At 31.4% G+C, this 25,800-nt stretch overlaps 2 protein-coding genes across 11 annotated transcripts; both read right to left on the bottom strand.

Annotated features, from left to right (window-relative positions):
* Nucleotides 1-216: 216 nt before the first annotated feature.
* On the bottom strand, nt 217-13,129 carry LOC124836542 (transcriptional regulator). Its single transcript, XM_047311715.2, has 14 exons — nt 12,792-13,129; nt 5,870-6,073; nt 5,575-5,756; nt 4,731-4,857; nt 4,416-4,613; nt 4,272-4,319; nt 3,260-4,168; nt 3,035-3,142; nt 2,795-2,868; nt 2,294-2,345; nt 2,053-2,139; nt 1,935-1,978; nt 1,135-1,209; nt 217-1,062 (listed from the first exon to the last, which is right to left on the bottom strand). Exons 1-14 carry the CDS (start codon nt 12,891-12,893, stop codon nt 615-617), a joined length of 2,658 nt encoding a protein of 885 aa, XP_047167671.1. The 5' UTR covers nt 12,894-13,129; the 3' UTR covers nt 217-614.
* A 5,365-nt stretch (nt 13,130-18,494) lies between these two features.
* LOC124836541 (uncharacterized) lies at nt 18,495-21,957 on the bottom strand. Of its 10 annotated transcripts, XM_088107177.1 has the most exons (8): nt 21,789-21,957; nt 21,559-21,660; nt 21,335-21,402; nt 20,409-20,495; nt 20,292-20,335; nt 19,424-19,498; nt 19,166-19,349; nt 18,877-19,017 (listed from the first exon to the last, which is right to left on the bottom strand). In XM_088107177.1, coding segments are annotated over exons 5-8 (330 nt in total). In that variant the 5' UTR covers nt 20,294-20,335; nt 20,409-20,495; nt 21,335-21,402; nt 21,559-21,660; nt 21,789-21,957; the 3' UTR covers nt 18,877-18,948. The 10 variants fall into 10 exon arrangements, with proteins under 10 accessions (XP_087963298.1, XP_087963299.1, XP_087963297.1 ...); XM_088107172.1 differs by having other exon boundaries at nt 18,495-19,349; nt 21,747-21,957; XM_088107173.1 differs by having other exon boundaries at nt 18,495-19,349; nt 21,767-21,957.
* Between the last annotated feature and the right edge of the window lie 3,843 nt (nt 21,958-25,800).

Below are 25,800 nucleotides of genomic sequence, written 5' to 3'. Positions count from 1 at the left end.
ATAAGGTAGAATGATTATGGAGTTTAAAAATACCAAAAGTGGGAAACGTAATGTAATGCGGTGATATGCATGTATTCACTGACTAAAATGTGGAACGCTCAAAGATACAAATTGAAACCAAATAAACCGTACAAACATTAGCTTCCACCACATCATTTATGCTGTACGTGTTGTCTCAACAAAACAACACCACAACCACAGCTCAGCACCGAGCAATGCAAAGAACGTTAATTAGATAGGAAGTAAGTAGTCAACCGTCAGTATCAGGTAGTGTGCCAAAGCATTCTTTAAATGAAGGTTGCTAGGCAAATATTTTCAAGTGTTGACTTAAAAATAACATCCCTCTAGTCTAGAAATAAATGTAAAAGTGATTAAGGATACTAGCCCATACTACAACTAAACTAGCCTAGCTAATTAACATGAGAAAATAATACTTACCAACAACGAGATTGATTACCACAAAATGATGAACAGCTAACCTGATACAGTTAAGGAATAAACAGTGAGAATAAATACCCACTTCTATGTTCTTTGATGCTTCTTTCCCCTCTCCAACTAACTCCCTTGTGCCTTTGACGATCTTTAAGTCATGCCCTTGAAGCTTTCAACTTTGATCAAGCATCTGAGTTTTCATCCTCCGCATATTTTCTCTTCATTAAACCAGATTTCACCTTACCACTACCATTAGCATCACTCTTTCCACCACCTTTAAGAGGTTTTCCTTTAGAAATGGCAGACTTCAAGGTTTCTTGCTTGGATTTCCCACCTTTTGGAGTTTCTTGCTTAGACTTGGCAGCAGATTTTGGCTTGCTAGTGTCATCATCCTTTGATTCGTTAGCCTTGGAAGTATCAGAGCTTTTGGATTTATTACTCATTTTCTTAACAGCAGCTGCAACAATTTTACTGCTACCACTTTTAGGAGTACCCTCCTTAGATTTTCTGCTAACTCGGTCCTCAGATTTGCTAATAGTCTTGGAATCTTTGGATTTGTTTCCATCTTTGGACTTTTGGCTAGACTTCACGGATACACCCTTTGATCTACTGGATGCTGCAGCTCCACCGCTACAAATTTAAGTAAAAAATTTAGTCGTAAAAAAAGGTGGAAATGGAATATATTATTTGATATTCACAAACCTTTTGGAAGAACCATCCACCTTTCCTTGCTTAGTTGATTCACCAGCACTGGTTTTCCCTTTCTTCTTCGGTGGCCTGAATAGAATCGGAGAACAATGAAATGTGAACAAGACCAAATAAAGAAACAGATGAAAACCACACTATGTGTGCGACAGCATCAAAGAAAAAAGAAATATACAGCAATAAACAACACAAGTCCATTTGAATCCTTCAAAAAGAGGGGAAACATAAAACAATCTACTGAAACGTTCTTAATTAAAAAAATCAAACCAGTGCAGCACATAGCCTAATTGCTTCACGAGGTATACAAATACCCATGTCATACAATTGATCACTTTAGTGAAATAAAAGGATACAAACACTATTTTTTAAAATATCTCTTTTAGCACTCAACACAACTTAAAGGCCAGACAAAATTGGAACATCAAATATACAACACAAAAAGATGACCACCCTGAATCGACAAGGAGTAGGGGGGACAAGTTCCGAATTATGCCATGGGGGTCAAATCATATCAAAAGATCGCTAATCATCATTCACAAAAATACATATTTGCAAAAAGTGTACGCTCGGTTTTTCACGTTACATATACCATGGTAGCTTTCTTTGAAACAATATATCCATCAAATCAATAATAAGGACAAACAGCACCAACTAAACCACGAGCATACATGCACAGAATTTCTGAAGAAGGGCAACATCACAATATATGCACACCCCATAAAAACATGTGTAAGAAATATAGGATAATACAAATAAAATATGTATCTACAAAAGATGACATTAACCATAGAACATACATATCGGTGGAAGCATCAAGACTTTCACGTTCACTTTGTCCTTCCTGTCAAGAGAAATAATTGCCATTAATTTATGTGCAGAAAAAAATTGGTGTATAAAGAAATGCCGTAGACCAACCTCATCTGCATCAGAACCAGCTTCAATTAACTTCCACTTTTCCTTCACGAGATTTAATGTTTCTTCATCACCATCATCGTACAAGACCTAAAATAAAGAACATGTCAGAAGATAAAATAGTAGGGACAAGTTCCGAATTCCATCATGGGCACAGCAGCATAAAAGAACAAAAAGAATAAGTTTAATGTCAATAATGGAACGGGGGAGGATAGAGAGATGACTTGATAAACTGTCAAATCACCTTGTGCTTCTTTTTGCCAGAATAAAAAGAATGAATAACACCTTTGTAAAACCTGTAACAAATGAGGTATCTGTGAAAATTTGTAGCAAATATTTCTATTATATAAAAATGAACAGACAATCTAATCATAAACATAATGTGACTTCACATCAAACGTAAACCCTAGTTTAATTATTACAAAACAGTTTCACATACAAACAGATAAAGAAAATCTATAACACAAACCATCAAGACCACAATAACTTCAACAGAATGGTTTACAAAACCATGCATGTAATAAATGTGACTGTGATACAAGTAATGCAAACATCATGAACACAAAGCAACATTAGTCCAGATTAAGATGTGTAAAAACAAATGTTCCCCAGCTAAGAACCATAAAAGAACTAGAGATTATAATTTGAAAGTAAATGCCAAATAACAAGAACCACTTCCTGGCCCCTTATTAACTGAAATTTCCAGCAACAGCAAGTCAAAATGGAAGTCATCCTAAGTACTTACTCACGATCCTCAGGCCACCAAACTTTGACTCGTAAACCAACAAGGTTTTCACCATAGTCCTTCACATCAGACTCCTGGTACAGGAAAAAGATAATTACCAACCAAAGCAAGAATACAATGAAACTTTTTAAATTAGCAAGACCAACATAAAGGATTTTCCCAAAACAAAGGTTCCCTTAACAAATATATCAAGGAAGTTCCAGTATCGTAATTTAAAAATTCAAAGGGAAAAGGATATACATTTTCTTTTCCTGAACTGCGTTTCCTTTTCACATTTGCCTTGGGAGTCTCCTCTGAACTTTCATCTTTAGTTGATTTTGTACCAGGCCTTGGAGAAGAAACCACTTCCTAAATAATTAAAATTGATTTGTTTAATGCTTTACTTGAAAAAAAACAAAGCAGAATAAAACATGCAGCAATAATGATAATATACAGAAGCAAACACGTATAAAGTGTGAAAAATACCCTGTCCACATCGGTAGCAGTTGATTTTGCTAGATCTGTTTCAGGGTTAGCTTTCGTCCTCCCTCCCTTTTTCTTGTCCCCAATCTGCTTTGAAGAGGACCCGCCACTACCCTTTTTGTTTTCATCTAATTTCTTCGCTGAATGCTTCTTAGCATCTGTATCAGTTGCTGCCCCACTTCCTTTTTTAACTGAATCTACAACACTAGTCTTTCTCACAGAATTCTGACCAAGTGCCTTTTTCATTGACCGCCTCGTAGGTTTGGCTTCTGAATCACTAGCTCCTCCCCCAGAAACCTTAGAAACATCTTCTCCAGCCACATCTTTTACAGGGCCATCTTTCCTTTTTGTTCGTCCAAGTTTCTTCGATCGACTTTCATCATGGAGGTTCTCACCTAGTGGAGAAGCAACTTCAGATTCATTGTTGTACACCTTTGGTGATAAAGTCTTAGCATCAACCTCTTTGTCATTCTCTGAAGGTCCTGCTGCTTCTGCTTCAACAAAATGGTCCTCGTGAGGGGAACTGGGTACTTTCTTGCTGTTGTTTTCGAGTTTTTTCTCAGTTTCCTTATCATTAGCAGCAACTTGACCCTTGGAAAGTTTTGCAGATTTAGTTGAAGAGCTTGATTTCTTCCTTCGTCTTTTGGTAGATTGTTCTGGCTTAGTTTTACTGTTGTCAACTTTTTCAGAGTCTAAATCATTACACACCTCATGACCAGATATATTCAAACCTTCAGAGTGATTAGAGCATTCAGCATCCTCTTGCTTTTTAATGGACTTGGAATTAGTTAAACCAGTACCTTCTTCAACGCATGCAACACCATTGCTCATGACCGACTTTGGAGATATATTCACATCAGGATTTTCTTGTTGAGAGGGACTACTAACTTCCCTTGGATCCTTTTCGACTACCTGATAAAAGCACAATCAACATGTTCCGGTGTTCAATTCCGGATGACAACTTCAGAACCACAAGATATATAAAAAAACAAAAAACATTAAAGTGGGGCCATACATGTGCCGACTCCTCACGTGGTCGTTTTGCCAACTCACTCTTATCTTCCTGAAACAAATCAATATGACAATAGTAAAATTTCAGGATTCTCTTATCATGAAATGTTTCAAATATTAATAGACAGATGACCAACAGAAAACTTACCGTGTGCTCACTTGTAACACATGTATAATTTTTCTCCAAGGCATCAGATGCGTCTTGGCATATTGAAGAAAGTACCAAACTATAATCACCCATAGGTATACCTGAGGATTTCACTGCTTGACCCAAATAGGGTTTAAGCTTGGTTGCACAACTTTCAAGGACCCTCTCACCCAATTTTTTGGCAATTGGAAAAGCTTCCTATATCACAATGATTATCAATGTCAAACCAATAATAAAATTCGAACAAAAGCAAATGTTCAATATCAAAATTGCAATCAACTAAAAGGTATGAAAGTGAAACTGTAAAACTACAACCTTGTCATCTTTTTTAACTCTGGCCAGAAGTGTAGACAGCAGGTCTAAGGATATATCTTCACTTTCCTCTAGAACAAGGGTCATAATTGTTTCCATGGATGAAAAAACATTTTCTGGATGATATTCCCTGAAATTTTCAAATAGACATTATTAGAACTATGTTGTCCATCCCCAAAATAAGAGTTTCCAACTATCTAAAAAAATGCACTAGCTTGTACAGCTACATTTATGAGCACTGGGTTTAATAATTTTTAAGAAAACCAGGATAAAGATTTTGTTAAGCACAATATAATTATATTTATACATGGCTAATTTTTATTAATTTCCCTTTTCTTGATTTCTATCAAGTTTCTTCATATAGCTGATATTTAGTTCGATTTTCTTGATTTCTATAGATTTATACATGGCTTATATTTCATATTTTTGTTGGTCTTTAATCTCATGCAAAAGTTATTGAAAAAGTATGATTGCAGCCAAATTTAAATATTTTTTTTAATTATCCAAAGAAAACATGAACACAAGGAGACTGAAGATAAAACCAATCAAGTTCTAATAGGGAGAGTCATAATATATGTGTATCAGACTGTCAGTATCCACCAGAGGTAAAATATGTATACCTGGTCAAATTTAAAGTATTTTTCTAAAACTATACTGAAGGAAGTAATCAGTAATCACACTAATATGTGTTTACAAGATAATAAGCAGGAAAAAAATAAAAACATTAACTTAGTTAAAACAGACAAAATAGTAACAAATCAGAATAATTAAAGCATTCTTGAAGTAGAATTACAGATAACAAAGTATTTGAAGCCATGATGAAGCCAAACTTGACCATAAAGGGTACCTTATTGCTTTAAAGAAATGCTGAAACATCTCCAAAATCAGGGCATCACATTCAAGATCCAGCATTACAACACATGATCTGACTTTTGCAACAGTTTCAAGAATTGAGATCCTCTTTGCATATGATCGACTTAACGTATCATGTAGATTTTCAAAAGAAGATACTATTAATTGAAAGACCTCCTGTAAGAAATGTCATTGGTGAAATTCAGATTGATCACAGATTTACAGATATTTTTGTAAAAAGTAAGATCACAAGTCTATTCATATACTGTAGCAGAACAAATTATGCACACCTTCATTTGATCATCATCATAAGGAGCATCAGGTGCAGTGATTCTTGTTATTTCACTGATGCAAGAGGCAACTGCGACTTTGACATCATCATCTGAGTGCCTCAGAAGTTTGTCTGCAATCAATGCTTTCAATGATGGAGAGAGTGCAATTTGCATAGAGTTTGAAGGTGACTGTTCAACCTTTGATAGGAAGCTCTCTACTTGCTGCATGGCAAGAGAGAAAAAATAATATGTAAAATCACAAAAATGTATTTAGTCCTTTGACCAACCATTTAGTTAGGACTACGTCTTAGACATAATTAAGCAATTATTCTACTTCACCTCACTTCAGAGTTCAAAATCGTGATATACTTCAATTTTTATTAGATATTAAATCACGAGCGGAATTAAGATAAAAAATTATGTATGGAGAGGTTATATTTTGAATTGTGAATCATTTTATACCATGATTCATAAACATTGAAAAATGAACCATAGTTAAATATAAGACAAGTATAACCATGCAAATAGACAACTAATAACAACCACTAAAAGAATAGTAGTTATAGTAGTTGTATGTATATTTATGCTGCACAATTTCAGCAACATAAACTCCAAAAAAACACTTTTGTTGCAGCATAAAATTCCTAAAACAATGATTATATGCAACTAAACAAATTTTGCATTATAGCCATTCAAAAGATTTGTTGTTGCTACAGCGTAGCTACCTTGGACTATTATTGTTGCTAGTATTTCTACATATACTAAACAGCCTAAAAAAATTCTATCCAAATCATTCATATTTCATCCTCTTCCTCTCCAAGATCTACATCACTCGAGTCATCTTCATCTCCTGTGAAAAGTTCTTCTTCCTCAAAAAGTTCTTCTTCCTCATCTACTATGGATTTTCCATTTTTATTGGTCTTGGCGTTTAAGTTTCATATCTACGAGCAAAAGAAAAACAAAAAATTCTAGTTTGAACGTTGAAGTTCCAATTTCTAAAATTCTAAAACTATAAATAACTACCTCGCTTCCTATTTTTGCTTGGAGCTCCCTCTTCAACATCAAAATACTCATGTACATTATCCACAAGGAACGAATAGGCAAGAAATGAAACTTCTTTTCCGGTGATCCCTTCATCACCCGGCAAACATATGGGATCATAGGCTTCCCCCTTTCCTTCACTACTACTTTTGCCTCATCTCAAGTTGAAGATTGTCCTTGACATACACCAGACCATTTCATCCTTAAGGTTCCAATCTATTTGTTCTTTTATTATATGCAGTAGGTAAAAAAATGCTCTAATTCCTTTCACACCCTATTGCACCACATGTGAGGCTCAAAATTTTCATGGCCACCTTTTGTAATTATAATGTAATTAAAAATCTATAAATCATATAGAATGGTAATGAGTAATTTAATTATCAGGTTGTTCGTTGTTTCTATAGTATCTATTGCCATGTCCATTCCAAAAAGCAACTTTGCTCCCTTGAACTTTTCAATTTGTTGATCCATTGCAATTCCTGTTCTTGCAGCCAAAGCCATTCTTTGAAATGTTTCACACAAACCAACCAACACTCACTATGTGGATTGAAAGTGTTGTCATAAGGATATCTACCACTATAAAAAATAAGTTAATGAGAACAAGGAAGTAAGTGCTGAGTAGGACAAATGTAACTAGCTTACCTAGGATTGAGATAATAGGCTGCTGCAAGGAGAAGCCTATGTAGTTGTAAATTCCATGTAGTGTCAATAATTTTCCACACTTTTTTATACCTTGTTTCTTGCTTTTGGAATTCAGAAATTTGCTCCTTATCTCAATCCACTGTCTCATAAATGGATGGCATGGCTGGTTTTGTACCAACATCTACAAACCTCAACTTTTACAAGTGGAATCACACATTTAAGGAAGTATGTGATTGATCTTCAAAATCTACCATCACTCAACAATAGATTCATCACTTGCTTAGCCTCAACTTTAGTAGCATGTCAACTTTATTTGCATTTTTTTGTTGATTAATACAGTTTAATGTAAGAGTAGAAACACATGTGACAGCTAGTCTTGCTAATGTTTTCTTTACATTTCAGGAGCTTCACAATTGTTTCTTTCACTTCATCTCAAACACTAGGACAAGGAATAACATCTTTGTTTGTTCCAATAAGATGATGCTTTGTCCTTGCTATGCCACCACAACAAGCATGAAAACAAAATTCACATTTTACTTGTAGTCTATTAGTAGGAAGAGTTTAACAATAGCCCTAAGTAATATCAGGCTCCCCTTTTTTTGTCTATTTCTATAAAGCAAGTGTACAGAAGAAAACTCACTCAGGAGTAACACATGTAATGAAAGGTAAGGGACCAGCAGAAAAATGTTTTGTTGTAGAGTAGAAAGGAACATTTAAGAGACCACCAAGTAGACATGAGGAAAAGACAGAGATAAGTGGGTAACAAGAGTAGGCAGAGAAGAGAGATTATGGATAAGATAAGAGTCTGGAAGGGAAGAAAAGGCAAAATAATAACTGGGCATGGCCGGAGGGAAAAGAAAAACCATTTTACCTCTCTTCCCATGCTGATTCTCGCAAAAAATCAAAGCAAATTAGGGCTTTTTCAAACAGGGTCATGCAAACTAACCCATTTCAGAATGTAACCCGACCTGTTTCTGAGTGCAACCTGAACGCGGTCTCTCTCCCACGATTCAAGGCACAATTCAAACAAGAATGCAATTCATGAAATTCCAAAAGAGATTTGAATGATACAAGATAGATCTAGGAGCGAAAACCAAGTGTTACAGCGATGACACCATAGGTGTAGAGAATGGTATCATACATACGGATAATGTATCACTCAATTCTTACTACCATGATTAAAACTATAAGATCTACCTTTCTACATGTTGCCTGAGTTCACAGGCATTATTTAAATCAGAACAATTCTCTACTCACCTAAAGGTAAGAAGTGCCTAGGTGAGGAGGACAAACAATGCTGATTCTTCACACTACTTAATTATGCCCATGGCTGTAATTTATTGTCATAATACAAACTAATTGACCCAACAAAAGGACATATACGAATGGCTTAGTGATAAAGTTGGAAGGAAGGGTCGGAGAGGTTGTGGGTTCAACAACCCCCCCCCCCCCCCCCCCCCACACACACACACTAACTATTTGGAGATATAAGGTTGGTATGGTGGGTTTAGAAGGGAGGGTGGGAGAGGTTATGGGTTCAACTCCCCCACTAACAAATACTAACAACCCGATAAAAAAAAATTTACCCAACAAAGAGGAGAGAAGGGAACCAAAGTAAAGAAAATGGAACAAAATTTCAAATCCAACACTTGAATACCATAGATTTATGTAAGATAGGATATGATAAACAATGCTTAGAATTTATCAAATAGAGTGTATACAAAAGACAAATTCAATAAGAGGAACAGAATCAGTTAAAAAGTATTGTGGAACGGACTCAAGGTGCAAAATCGTGGAATTGTACGATTTCACTATCTAACTCCCAATTTTATCAACTATTTTCTATGATAAAATAATTAAAATGTTATTGCAAAACATAGTTAACTTACAATGCAATAGGAACAATTAAAGAGATAATTAGTTTTTTTTTTAATATTTTGATATGTCTTTATTGGATACTTAAAGAATTGTTTATCTAGTTCTACAATTTTATATTCATGTTTATGGTTTGTCTAAGGTGAACCATAGACTAAATCATATCCATTGATACGGTATATTTAATAATAAAGGGTTCAGATTATATAAATAATGATAGGTACTAGTAGAAGTTCAAAGACTAAAATTATTTTTTTTCTAGAAAGATGGCCTGATAAGGGTTCTGTAAGGAATGCAAGGTGATTCCAATCGGGAGCCTTACTACACAACATAAAGATGAGGTCCATGATGTTTGTCTTGAAAAGTATAAACAGAAAACACGGCAAGTTACCAATCGAAGTATCAATAGGTGCCAACTTAAGGGAAATGGTTATTCAACATTTAAGAAAAAGATACCGGAGGAAGGAAATTAGGAATCACTTGGTAATGCTATCGTCAAGTGGGATGAAAAGTCTGAGAAAACAAGGAAGGTTGCAAAGATAAATTTGGGTGGAACAAGAGATTTAGGTTCAAGAGATACAGAATTTTGGTGGTGGAATGAAAATGGCAAAGACATGGTAAAGAATAAAAGAGAATGCTTTAAAATCTTACATAGGTGCAACAGTACTCAAAATTAGAAAAGGTATAAAATCCAAGGAATGAGACAAAAAAACAGTGTAGGAAGAACCACCTAAAAGTTTATACAAGAGATTTGGATTAAGTAAGAATGTAAGATGCATCAGGTAAAGTTTGGACAAACCACAACGAGGAAATTAATTTTATAAGGTTTTCAATAGAAACAAGGATTGACTCTCACCAGAGAAGTAGAAATACAAGAAAATGAACAGAAACTATAGAATTTGAATCAGAAAAGTAACAGAGATCCATACAAAGAATAGATAATGGCATAGTTGTTGGATCAAATGGTATACATGTTGAAGTTTGGAATGTGGGAAAACAAGGTATCATTTTGCGCACTAAGCTTTCAACAAGATTTTGATATATAGGAAAATGCCAGATGAGTGGAGGAATAGCACTTTAGCCATATATTCAAGAATAAAGGATATATTCATAATTGTGCTAATTATAGAGGTATAAAACATACGAGTAACACTATGAAAATATGGTTAAGGGTGATTGACAATAGAATAAGAGGCAAAGTGAGGATCGTACAGAATCAGTTCAGTTATTTACTAGGAAGGTCTACAATAGATGAAATTTATTTATCTTTTACAGAGGTACCAAAATACAAAGAAAAAGGCTTATGGATTTTGTTGACTTGGAAAAAGGTAATGACTAAGCACCAAGAAAAGTGTTGTGGAGAAATTTGAAAATGAAATGTGAGAACACCTAGATGTGAGACTAAGGGGCTTGTTCTTTTGAGTGGATTTGAGGGAGTGGATTTGAGGGGATTTCAAGATAATTTTTTTTGTTGTTTTTTTGAGCGAATTTGGAGGTAAATAAGAGTGAATTTGAAAATAAAATTTGTGAGAATTAGTAAAGAATTGTATTGACGTGACAAATTAAAAAAAAATTATTTTCAAATTCACTCTCATTTACCTCCAAATTCGCTCAAAAAAACGACAAAAATAATTATCTTCAAATCCTCTCAAATCCACTCCCTCAAATCCACTCAAAAGAACAAGCCCTAAAGGTTTTTTTCTTGAAAGAAAGGAATAGGATCAGCTAGCAAGGGACATACAAAAACCTGTTTCTTTTTGCATGTCTTTTGCGAATGATAAGTTTTGGTTGAGATATCAACGAAGCAACTAACCCTAAACTTAAACTTTGGGACAGACTTTGGAATTCACTTAAGTGGGAATACGATAGCGCACAGGCATCATAATTTGAGTGAGACAAGAAGAATCTCTTCTAGAAATAAAATTGCAAGATGTCATACCCATAGGTTTCTTAATTTAAGTATATGGGAGCAATACTACAAAATGATGGGGTGATTAAAACTGGAACGTGACACCTGGGATGTTAGGATACAGACAGGTTATTTGTGACTAAATAGAGCACCTAAGAACTCAAGTACAACTTTTGTCGTATAACTGTATGTTCCGACAATGCTCTATGGTCATGAATGTTGGACTTTACAAAAACAGCAAGAGAAAAAAGTCAGAGTAGCATAAATGAGAATGTTATGATGGATAGGAGGTCACACAAGAAAAGAAAAAACACAAAATGGTTACATGAGAGTGATTAGTATGGCACCAATTAAGGAAAAGGTGACAAAAAACAGACTAAGGTGGATTAGATGTGTATAAAGACAACTCCGGGAGATACCGGTGAAAATAGTAGATTTATGGATTTTAGTCCGGTGAAGATCAGGAAAGGGAGGCATGGAAGGAAACTGGAAAAATTAGTCACTGCGGATATTGTCAAAAATAATATCTTTGAAACTGTGATCTTGCCGGGTGTTGTTGCAACACATTTTCCTTGCAAATCATCTGACATTATTAAATTTCACCCAGAATCACTGATCACCAGTAGCCCAAGCCAGTACCACACCAAATCTCCAAAACCACATAGATAACTTTCATGCCCTTGTCACAAACATCCCAAGTTACAGCAACAAGCCAAAAATGTCAAGATACTCAACATCAAATTAACAAAAAGGTGGAGGGCGAGACAGGAAAGGGAGGTACAGGAAGCATAGTGCAGGATGCTCCAATAATATCCAGAGGAGGACAACCATTGTGGTATGGTTAAGCAATTGCAACCCCTATGCCACAACCACTAACACCAAGCCAATGTCCCCACACCCACCTAACGTCACTGTTGGCACCACTCCAAACCCTCCTCCCAATCTCACCACAAACAATAATCAATAATTTCATCAATTGACAAAAACTGAACAAGGCAATTCCAAGACCTAATTCAATTTCTTCACCACCATTTATTTCGTACATCCATAATGAAGAAAATATGTGTCGACTATAACAAATTCCAGCATATTAATATATTACCCATCATCACTTCCCAATTAGAACTCCATCACTTTATGTACAGCAGAGGAGAAAATATATAATATACACCATATCATATTATATTATATTGGTATATCTATTAAATCATTCACTAAAACAATTATCCCTTCACCGCCAAGACGATTTAGGTATCAAAGAAAACAATTTCGAATCAAACATTCCTTGCATTCGTACTCATATCAAGACCACACACAAACATCAAAGTCAAATATTCTAAGCCAAATATTCTAAGCGACCAGATTGCGGACAAAAAATGTTAACTACATGCATCTAACAATAAAAAAACAAAACAAATTCGAATATCACAAGCAAGTGTTAAAATAACTTTCAAAGGGAAGAAATGTTATTACGTCTAGAAGTGAGAGAAGGTCCTCCACGGATGACGGAGGATCTGCGAGTTTGTTACCGGCCTCGAGAAGTTGGTCTTCCAATTCTTTATCTGTAGTCGCCATTGGTTGTGTCGTTCCGGTCTCTTCCTTTTGATCTTCGACAGACTCAGGCTGCTTCACTTCATTCGGTCCATGGAACCGTTGCAATCCAACCCGATTTGAGAGTAGATGTGGATGGAACAAGGAAATTAGGGTTTTTTCAATTATTTTTCTTTCCTTTCCCCCTTTTCCTTGCCAAAAATGAGAAACAGAAAAGAGAGAGTGTGTGACAGATAAAAGAAAAACTAAAGAGAGAGAGTAAAGTTCGTTTTAAAAAAATGGAGAGGAAGATTTCTTATGAATTATATCTATTTTCCTGTCCCTTACAAAAAGCTAGCATTTACTACTTTCCTATTCTCCATATAGAATAATATTTCCATCCAAACAGTACATAAAATAATAATAATAACTTTTATTTATTTATTTTTGTACTGAAATGTAGTGAAGATACTAATGTGCCTTTATGAAATATTGTTACACTAAGTAAATATTTAATAAATTATTTTAAAAATTTTTAAAATAAATTTTACATTAAAATAATAAATTATATTAATTAAAACAAATACCAATAGAATCATTTTTTAGACAAAAAAACATTTTTAGAGAAAAAAAACATATTTTTAAGATTGTTATAAACTTCTTTAAAAAAAAAATAATAAAACATACCTTTTAAATATTAAAACATTGTCATGTTAGACTAAAATAATTGTAATTGATAGTTCAAGTAAGGAGAATAAGCAGTTGGACTACCTTGGAGGCAAAAGGCTCATATTAATGTATTTAACTTTTATGATAAAATTATTTAAAATATTCATAATATATTATTAATTATTTAATAATTAAAATTAACTTTATTTTCATAGATACTAATATGCATCCTAAATTAAAATATTAATTGTAATAAATATTTTATTATTCAGCACAAGATTAATGACATTAAATAATTTTATATTTATTTCTTATTTTGTTTTATGTCAAGACAATTATTTTCAAAAATATATTGTTGGTTTATAGTCAATATTAAATAATAAAATAAATATTGACATCTAGTTAACTAAAAGGAAATAAATAGTAATCACATTTGAGTAAATAGTAATCACATTTGAGTAGTTAATTATATAACGCAATCACTCAGTCAAATATTTATCTCATGCACGACTTTTAAAATCCATGTCTACACTGACCTATTTCACGATATATTTGAAAAAAAAAAAATATGCATTAATTATATTTGGTAAATAGTGTTTTCATGTCTTAGTTGTATTTTGGTTATTTTTTAATTTTTCTTTTTGCAAATACAAACCAACCAAACTTCATGAAGAGTGGAAATAGTATATGACTTAACCAACAAATGCAAGGTTTTTCTTTATCTTTATTCAGATAAAGAAAAAACAATTCAATTTACTAATATTTTCTATTATACTTCATCTATTAACTTTATTTGTTAAAAGGAGGTGAAATATATGATTTAGCCCACTTCTTAATTAAAAATATTTAGGTACATTTAGTTGTATTTTATTAAATTGAAAAATAAATAATATGCTAACATATACAAAATATTATCAAAAGAAAATAAATACTTATATAGATTGTTTCCTTTTTTTTATATCTATGTAGCTAGAGATTATTGTTGTGTCAATTAACCAGCATGGTATCAGAGCCATGGTTAGAGTTAGGCTTAAAAACCCACTTTCTAATATGATATCAGAGCCATGGTTAGTGCCTATCCTAGCGAGTTCTAAGTGGGCATTCTATTCTTCTATTCCACCCGCAATCGGGCCGCTATTGGACCACCCAATTTCTACTATCACGCACGAGATGTCTATACCTCGGCGTGAAGGGGGTGTGTTGGAAGTCCCACATCGACTAGAGATAAGGCCAATTTATAATATATAAGTGAGGTGCAAACCTCACCTTACAAGCCGGTTTTGTGGGGTTGAGTTAGGCTTAAAAACCCACTTTCTAATAATAATAAAGATCAATCTAATCCACCCCTCTCATATGTTGAACAATATTTAGAGTTTTATAAACAAAATAAGATTATATTAATCATGTTGCACAATATTGTGTTGTAAGTAATCTATTATGATGTGTTGAACCATACTTAAAGCTTTATAAACAAAAATAAAATCTATAAACAATTGTTTAAGATTAAAAATAATTAATTAAGACTAAAATTGTTCATTCAAGACTAAGAAGAATTGATAAATTTTTATTATTTGGAAAACCCACCATGATATTTTTGAAATAATCTATAGAAACTTTTTATACCATTGTGTATATACATTTACATGCATTCTTTAACTCATACAAATTTGTAAAGAATATGGCTGAAATTAACTATACCATTCAGAAAATCATCTCTTATGTTATTAATAAATAACCCAGTATTTTATGATATTTATATTTAACTTACACTTTTAACAATATATTTATATTTATATTAAAAATATATTTAAGTTTAATACTAACTTAATAAATTTAATCATACATTTTATAATTATTTATTATTTTTTACAAAACAATTTATAATTGAGTGACAAAATAATTTTTTAAGATATTGGTAATATAAAATAATTAAATCACTTAAATTTTTTAATATAAAATTTAGGTTTAATCCTTTCGAACATTCCTATTTTTGTAGGATCGTCTCAAGTAGGTCCTCGTATTGTAAATGTTCTCGATTAGATCCCTTATTATGAAAAATTGAATCAATTTAGGCCTTACCGTTAGTTCCACACTAACACCGTTAAAGGGGGTGACACGTGTCAGTTCGTGGTTTTTTTGAATTTTTTAATTATATTTTTATTATTTTTATTTTTATTTTTTTAAAAGTAAAATTTAAAAATGCCACGTGTCAAACTGATAGTGTGCCACGTGGTAATGGCAGTGTGACATGGCACTAACAGTGCCACATGTCATTGTCAGGCCACGTGTCATTGCATTAGTCTCAATTTGGTCCCTGTATTTTTATTATGTTGCAATTTGATTCCTGTATTTTTATTTTGTCTCAATTTAGTCTTAATTTTAAAAATTAAACAATTTTTCCCTCCTCAAATTGAAACAAAGTTTAAATTGTATATATTTAAATAACATAACATAACACCAGCATGTTATGTCACTCTTTTTTTTAAACCCTTATAGATATATTTAAATAACATAATTAACATTTCTATGATTAAGTAAATATAAATATAATTAAACTTAATCTTGTTAAAAATATTTATTAAAAATATTAATTTTAATAAAAATATTTGTTAAGATTTATATACAATTTAAATTTTGTTTGAATTTGAGGAGGGAAAAAATTGTTTAATTTTTAAAATTAAGACTAAATTGAGACAAAATAAAAATACAGGGATCAAATTGTAACATAATAAAAATACAGGGACTAAATTGAGACTAAACGTGGCCTGACAATGACATGTGACATTGTCAGTGCCATGTCACACTACCATTGCCACGTGGCACACTATCAGTTTGACACGTGGCATTTTTAAATTTTACTTTAAAAAAAAATAAAATAAAAAATAAAATAAAAATAATAAAAATGTAATTAAAAAATTCAAAAAAATCACGAACTGACACGTGTCACCCCCTTTAACGGTGTTAGTATGAAACTAACGGTAAGGCCTAAATTGATTCAATTTTTCATAATAAGGGACCTAATCGAGAACATTTACAATACGAGGACCTACTTGAGACGATCTTACAGAAATAGGGATGTTCGAAAGGATTAAACCTAAAATTTATTTATTTGGCATATTTAAAGCTTAAATTTTTTGTTTTGATAGTTTTTATCACGATTTTATTTTTAAATAAAATAAAAACATACTTAAAAAATTACAAGATAAATGTCATTTTAATAAGTATACACAGATTAGTCTTCAAAAATATTGAAAATGAATTATTCTTATTTTATTAAAAATGTATGAAAATAATATTTAATTTAAAGCTAGAAGGAATATAAGTGTCAGAGATTTTGAAATTGTTTTTTTTTTCACAAAATCATCTGTCTACAGTGTTTTAAGACATTTTTAAAATTTAATTTTGTCGTTTTGTTGAAATAAATAGATAATAAGATCTCTCTCAATTGCAACCATTAAATATAATTTTAATTTATACGTCCAAAACTATTCTAAATTTAAAATAAATTTTATTAGTTAAATTTATAAATAGATATTTTATACATATAGACTTAAAACTCTCTGAAAATAATTAATACACCCAAGCAAAAGAAATAGAAGATACATCACATGAGAAGAGTGACACATCCAAAAGAAAAGATGAGTAAGCATAAAATAAAAATCAATTTATGACAAGTAATTGATAGATTATTTAATCTGCCAATTAATTGACATCCTAATTATAATGATCCATGATAAATAAAATGAACCAGTCCAAGAGAATAAATTAGAAATTGTAGAAAGTCACCCACAATTACCATATGAATAAAAGTTTAACTCAACATTATAGTAATAAAGCTTGTAATGTAGTGAAATCAATTTCAAAGTTTTTTCATCTAAAAGATTTATATAAAAGGCTCACAAAGGAAATAAAATTACCAAAGACATTCTGTTGGGAAAATATATGCAAAATTCTCCATTGAAACCAAATTTATCACACATACATTGAAAATATTGAATGACTATAGTAAATGCCCAACAACTTCTGTTACTTTCAATGAACAAGAAAACAAAAATCACATAATTATAATAGTTAATAAATTAGAATACAATTAAACCAAAAGTAATAGATAATCTTACATGACTATTATTACACTACAAATATGACTACTTATTAACTCCTTTTTTCCACTCATTCATAAAAGCAAAGGCAAAAACAACAATTATGACAAGATTTGGTTATATAATTTATCACCAAATACAAGTTTACAGAACAATGATATATTATTTCAAATACCATAAGTCCTAGCAGGTGTTGTTTGTAATGAAAGATTTAGGTAAAGGGGGTTTATAGTTCAATCTTTTATGTCAGCATCTATTTATATAAATCATTAAAAAATAGTGTTAATAAATCATTAGAGAAAAACAATCCAAGAGTATAGTTGATAGTGTACATTATTCCAGTAATAAACAACAATACAATATCATCCCATTAAAAGATGTTTAATGTACTTCAATGATAGACTAAAATATGTACATTATTTTTTTATCAACATTATCAAAATCACCTCAAAGTGTAACTTCTTCAACCATTAATTTTGGAACCCTTGGAAATTAAAAAAGCTGATAATTACTTCCCACCAATGAAGACATGCAAAAAAATACTTTTACATTATCAACATCCATAAAACACTTCACAAAAGTAATTGCTTGTCATACCAAAACCAATGAAAATTGAAATATACTAATACTATATATATAAGAATAGGATGAATACAAAAATTAGATAAGAAAAATGCATTTGAATAGGAGCACAATGTAATTGCATTATTTAATGATATATGACTGCAAAAAAGTTACAGTACCTTACAAATACTCAACATATTTATAGGTTACTTTTGATGTTCTAACTATCACGCATATCATTACTTGTCATATTGTGATAATGGATTTTAATAATAACAAATAGTTATATTTACCAATACATGTGACTAAAGTATATACAAATCTAAAATGCCATTAAACCAAGAGTAATGTTAACGAATGTGTATCATATATTATCAAACATAAGGCAGTGCCAAAGCAATTTTTTTAAATGAATGCTAGCAAACTATTTTCTAGCGTTGCCCTTCATATAACATCGATCTGGTCTACAAACAACCAAAAAGTGAGTACAGACACTAATCCATACTACAACTAAGCTAGCCTAACCCATAACTAAATATAACAATGCTAGCAACAAGATAAAACAGCTACCTTATACACAAGGCTTAAATTCATTACAAGAAGAGTAAAACTGATAGCCAGGATAAATACTCACTTCTAGTTTCTCTGAAGTTTTTTTCCACTCTTGAGTTCACTTCCTTGTAGCTTTGATGAATGTGAAGTCTTTCCCTTGACATCTTCAACCTCTCCTGCCGAAACATTTGAATCATTCTTGGGATCTTTTCTCTTCAACAAACCAGATTTCCCATTGCCAGTACCATTAACATCCATTTTTCCACCACTTTTGTGACGTTTTCCTATCAATGACTCAAGGGTTTCTAGTTTAGATTTTTCACATTTGAAAGTTTCATGCTTAGACTTGGCACAAGATTTTGGCGTGTTAATTTCATCACCCTTCGATTCAATTGTCTTGGAAGTATCAGTGTTTTTTAATTTATTACTCACTTTCTTAGCAGCAGCAACAGATTTCCTGCTACTATTTTTAGCAGTGCTGTCCTTGGATTTTCTACAAACTTCATCCTCTGATTTGCTAATAGTCCTGGAATCTTTTGATTTGTTGCCATCTTTAGTCTTTTGGATAGACTTCATGGATACACCCTTTGATCTATGGGATGCTGCTGCTCCATCACTGCAAATTGATGTACAAAATTTAGATATTAAATAAGAGCTGGCACTGAAATAGATTAATTGACAGTCACTAACCTTCTGGAAGAAGCATCCGTCTTTCCTTGCTTGTTTGACTCACCAACATTTGTTTTCTGTTTCTTCTTTGGTGACCTGAATAGGATCCGAGCAATGCAATGTGAATAATAAGACCAATTAGAGACAGCTGGAAAGAGCACCATGCATGCCACAACGAGAATAACAAATTACAGCAATAAACAAGAATGTCCATTTGAACTCTTCAGAAAAAATAGGGAACATTAAACAATCTACTAACACTCTAAATTGATAAAAGTCAAACCAATGCAGCACATTGCCTAATTGATTCGTGAGGGATACCAGTGTCAATTTGCCCTTTTTGTTTCAATAGATCATTCAACAGGTGAGTATAGAAGTGTCAAAAGTGTTACTGCTTATCTAAAGAATACTAAACAGTCAAGTCTTTTAAAAAAAAAAAATTGTTGGCACTTGATACAATTTATTAAATCTGACTGAAAATGCAAAATCCTCACATGCTCTGGATTTCTAACAGCTTCAATAGTTAAAAGCCAAAGAAATTATTCGAACATCAAATATACAACAGCAGCAACTATCCTCAACAGCCAAAAAAAGGGGGTAGGGACTAGTTCAGAACTATAGCATAGGATAAATCATATCTAAAGCTCCAAATTAACAGGCAAATAATTATTCACAGAAGTATACGTTTGCCAAGAGTAGGTTCAGGTTTTCAGGTCAAATATATCATGGTAGCTATTAGATACAACAAATCAGCAACAAGAACAAATAACAGCAGCAACTAAGTCCAGAACTCTTACACAGTTTTTGCAAAACATCACAATACATGCATACTCCAATAAATGCATGAAAAATATAGGAAAATACAGCATTAAGAATATGCGGCACATACATATCAGTGGAAACGTCAAGACTTGCACGCTCACTTTGTTCCTCCTGTCCATAGAAATGATTGCCATTAATTTAGACAGAGAAAGTTTAGCACAAAACGAACAAGGCATACACCAACCTCATCAGCATCTGAGTTAGCATCAATGACCTTCCATTTTTCCTTCACAAGATTTAATGTTTCTTCATCTCCATCGTCATAGAAGATCTAAAATACAGAACATTTGGATAATTTTGAAAGAAGTTCTATGAAATAGCTTCTTTTTTTCCAGTTACGCTATCTAGCTCATCAGAAAAGCACTAATATGACTTTATGTTTCATCGTTTAGAGTTTTACTTTAACCACAGAAAAATATAAGACGCTTGTCAGGTGCTTATTTGTCCCTTTCTTTCCATTAGATCCTCTTGGAATTTTTCTTAGTATTAATTATTTCTTGACAAAAATACTATCAATTACTTTACAACTTTTGTATTCAATAAATAAATTGCATAAATTAATAAGATAAACGTATTACTTCTCCTGTGAGAAATGAAGAAGATGAATCAATTAGGGGGATAGAATGGGGTAATGAATCCCACTTTTAAGGATAACTTTGAAAAATATATAAATGAACAACATATATTCAATTCAAACACATAATATCTTCAGCTGTTTCATATCAAAGAATTATAACACAACATTTTACACAAGGTATTAAGTAGTAGTTTAACATATAGACTATCAAAATAACTAATAAAAAAAATCATATAGGCCAATAAGGGAAATATTGAACTCAAACTGTAAACATCATGGTCACTTCATAGAAAGGTGTACACAAGGATACTTGTAGAAAATGACTATAACACACATAATTCAAATCACTAAAACTGCAACATTAGTCCAGTTTTAAGGTCTAAAAACACATTACAATTCATAATACCATTTATTTAAAAACTAGAGATTACAATTCAAAAATAAATACTAAACAGCTTAAATCATGTCTTTAGCCTCGTTAACAAAAAATTCAGTGAAGGAATGTAAAATCTGAACAGATTCCATGTACTTACTTACTCACGATCCTTAGGCCACCAAACTTTGACCCGTATACCAACAAGGTTTTCACCATATCAGACTCCTGACACAGCAGAAAAATAGCCGTAATCAATACAAGACAACGAAAAATCTAAAATTAACAAATACAAAAAAAAAAACTTTATCAAGAGAAAGTTCCAAACAAATATATCTCTGAAGATTTAATATTATCAAAATTTAGGGTGAACAGGAAACATACATTTTCTTTTCCTGAGGTAAGTTTCATTACAGTTGTCTTGGGAGTCTCTGAATTTTCATCCTTAGTTGATTTTGTACCAGACTTTGAAGAAGAAATCATTTCCTAAACAGTGAACAAAGATTCCTTTAATGCTTTACTTTTAAAAGAACAAAGAAAAAAAAAATCACGTAGCAATTATGCTAACATACATTAGCAAGGAAGCAAGTACCGTCTAAAAGAACAACAGATACCTTGTCCACATCCATAGCAGATGATTTTGCAACATCTGTTTCACTGTTAGCTTTCCACCAACGTTCCTTTTTCTTGTCCCCCATCTGCCTTGAAGAGGATACGCCTGTACCCTTTTTGTTATTATCTAATTTCTTGAATCAATTGCTGAATCACTTTTTTTTTAATGAATCTGCCACACTAGTTTTTTTCCCATCAGAATCTAGCTCTCTGCTAGTTATACTGAGTTGATTTAAAATTCAATTTCCTACCTGAATAAAATAATATTCTTATAATGTTTTTTATTTCCTTACACGTGCTTTTTTTTATTTGTCATTATAATAAAAAATTTAATTAAAAAAAATATTTAATTTAAAAATAACAATTATCAATAAATACAGAAATGTAGATAGAAAATAGATTAATAAGATAGCTAGAAATGAGAAGTTTTATATGAAAAAAAAATTAAACACATTGTTTATGTGAGATGTTTATTTACAAACAAAACTTTATTTGAAAGCACAAAGTTATTCAAAGATTTGGAATGGATCGTGTAATGGTTTAACATAGATTGTTTATAAAATCATTTTTATACAATAATAAACATGTCATAAAAATCATGCTTTAATTAATTCATAAATTTATATAGTATAAATAAATTAAAATTTTAAGAATAGTTCCATAAATAATTATCTTTTGTTTGTAATGAATTATAAGTAAAAAAATATATTTTTTCAAATATAATTAGCCTCTTTTTAAAAAATTGATAGCATTTAAAAAAGTATTAATGTAATGTAAAATTTGCATATAATTATATATGAATACTTTTACATATACTATTTCATTACTAAATTTATTCAACAAACTTTATATAATTTATATTTGCATGGGATTTTGATAAATTATTCTATAAGTTTTTATTATAATATTACTCACCCACTTTTAAAATTAAAATTTATATAAAATAAACAAATTCAAATGAAAGCAGAATTTATGTTAGAACTTTTTTAAAACCATTAAAAACTATCTTAATGTGTAATAAATTGTAATCAATATATATTTCAATGTAATATAATAATATAAAATTAATTCACTAAAATATTTTACATCAAAATTCATTTTATACATATTTATGGTTTTCTTATTGTTTTATTAACGACCCAATTGCTTTATTGTTTTATTAACGACCCAATTGCAAGAGCGGAGCTCTATCAATTGAGCTATATCCTCCGATGTAAGACCCATAAAAAAAAAATATATATATATATATATATATATATATATATTTATAGTAGTAAATTTTAGTATTTTATTAGTAATAATAATTTTAATGGATAGAAAATTGTAAATTTTGGATATAAAATTATAGTAATTTTAGAAGGAGAGGTTCAAATTTTTGGTAACTTATTTAGTAAAATTTTTTTAAATGGAATAGTAAAAAGTAAATAGTAAATAGTAAAAAGTAAATAGTAAAAATAAATTTTCAGCATTAAGATTCCTTAGCATGGAAGAAAGTAGTAGGTAGAAATTAGGATCAGATTTGGTGAGAAAATGATTGAAATATTATTTTTAAATAATATTAAAATAATAAATAATATTAAAATATTAATGAATAGTAAATTTTTTTTTACTATAAATAGCCATGGGAGGGAAGGATATTTTGCACCAAGAAAAGAGGAATCAAGTGAGAGCTTGAGAAATAGAGAAGAAAGAGTTAGGGAGAAATTTTTAGTTGCAAGAAGAGTAGAGGTTCTGAAGGGTTTCAGGGAAACAAATTCGGAGCAGGAGATTAAGTCTGGAATAGAGGTAGGGGAGCTAATCCTTCTTGTATATGATTTTTTTTATCCATGTTATGATAATGAATATGAGTTATGAGTATGTTAAAATTTTGGTAATGGTAGTTATCTATTCACTTATATAAATTTAGTTTTCATTATTATAATTTCTTATTTTCGAGTTACTGTTGTGAAAATTTTCTATTAATAGTTTTCACCGTTGGATTTAGCTAAAATTTTAGTATGTGAATCCTAAGACCTATTACTAAACTTTGACCGTTCGGATTTGAAAATAGAAGTCTGTACTTGGAGAAATAAATACTGCAAGTTTGAGTAAATTAGTCACCCTGTAGTTCTGTTACTAAGTTGTCTCGGTAAAAATATAGATTTTGACCTATTTAACCGTTAGATCAACCTCAAAATTTGATATATGATTCTTAGGACATATTAATACAATTTGACCGATCGGATTTGTAATTGAAGGTCTATGTTTAGAGAAAGAAATTTCGAAAGTGTGAAACATTCGGATGAACACTGTATTGTTGTTCTTAAGCTATCATGGTACAAATTTCATATATATTTCATCTACCGTTAGATTGAGCCCAAAATTTAGTATGTAATTCATAAGACATATTAAGTCATTTTGACCGTTCAGATTTGTAATTAAATGTCTGTGATTAGGGAAATTAGTTTCGCATTTTGAGTATAACCGAAAACCACTTAAAATTCTGCACCTGAGTTACCTCGGTAAAACCTCAATATCTATCTAGTTAACCGTTGGATCAACCTGAAATTTTAATATGTAGTTTATAACAAATAGTGAATTATTGTGACCATTCAGATTTGAAATCGGAGTTACAGATTTAGAGATATTAATTTCATATCTTCTCAGGGATCTCAATATTGCTTAATTTCTATATTTTTTTTTTATATATCTATATTAAATTTCGGTGTTAATATTATATGCTGTTGTTTTGAATCTGTAAATAAGAAATTTGTTAAAAACTAGTTGAGGAACACTTTGGCTAAGGAAAGATTTGGTACTTAAGTTGTCCATTGTGACGCACCTCTTTTTCCTGGAAGTCTACTCGACAAGTTTTTAACTTAAATCATATTGAACAGATTTTGTACTGTTAAATTATTATGCAATATATGTTGTTGGAATGGAAATGTCTGATTAATTCATGTTATTGTGGTAGATATGAAATTATGAATTATAATTGTGATTATTGCATTTTATTATACTGCATTTGAATTTATGCATCTAAACATGTTATGAGTAGTATGGGGAGATTTTGTAGGGGTATAATGTGAGTTGAGGAATATTAGTATGGTATGAGTCTTGTGGAGAGATTAAGTAAATGTTATGGTATTTGTGTATATGTTGATGTTGAGGGTCCCGTAGTTGGAGGTTATCCTGATACTCTAATAATCATCTATTCTCAAGTAGAGAGGGATGAATTATGTGGTGAGAGGAGCAGGAGGTCCTGGTCTATGTGCCGGTTTTGGACATAGTGAGGGGATTAACCTTGTGAATGGTATGAAGTATTTTGAAAGTGTATTTGTATATAAAAAAAAAAGAGAGAAAGAAAAAAAAAGAAGAAGTAGAAGTCATTACAAGTGCATAACCTCCCGTGACCGCTCATCAACTTATCATCCGGATGAGTGTCTATTGGGTATTGTGGTGTCTATTGGGTATTGTGAGACGAGTGTCTAATAGGAATTGTGGTATGAGAGTGTCGAACATAATTATTATATGATGTTTATATCAAGGTAATTATATATGTTTTATAAATGATTTGTTGCATGTTAGCTCACCCTACTTGTTTGTGTTTGTTTTGTTTGGGTATGTGCGATGATCGTATAATTCGTTATACGGGAGCAGATGAAGGAATGTTGTCTGAAACAATACCAAGGAAGAAAGAGATCGAAGAATAAGTTAGAAGAATTCAAGTTATATTTAGGAGTTTATAGTTGAAATCTGAGTTTAAAATATATCAACTGTGAATTTTTAAGTGTGAGATTACGGGATGTTACCGTAAATGTAATGTTACAATATATAAATTATGAATTATCCAATGTGGGATATTGGGATGTTACATTAATGGTATCAGAGCAGTTCGTCCTTAGGATGACCTCTGTGTTGTGGGTCTTCCGTGTCTTCTCTGTGAAGAATTGAGTCTAAATGGTATAATTTACCATTTCCTCTAAATCTAGATAGTAGAGTATTGTGTCTAACTACCATGACTTTTACCATAGA

The sequence above is a fragment of the Vigna umbellata genome, chromosome 2 (genome assembly GCF_029865625.1).
Source record: "Vigna umbellata cultivar VRB3 chromosome 2, Vumbellata_1.0, whole genome shotgun sequence".
Taxonomy (NCBI): Eukaryota; Viridiplantae; Streptophyta; class Magnoliopsida; order Fabales; family Fabaceae; genus Vigna; species Vigna umbellata.
This window is presented reverse-complemented; position numbering and strand designations above follow the sequence as displayed.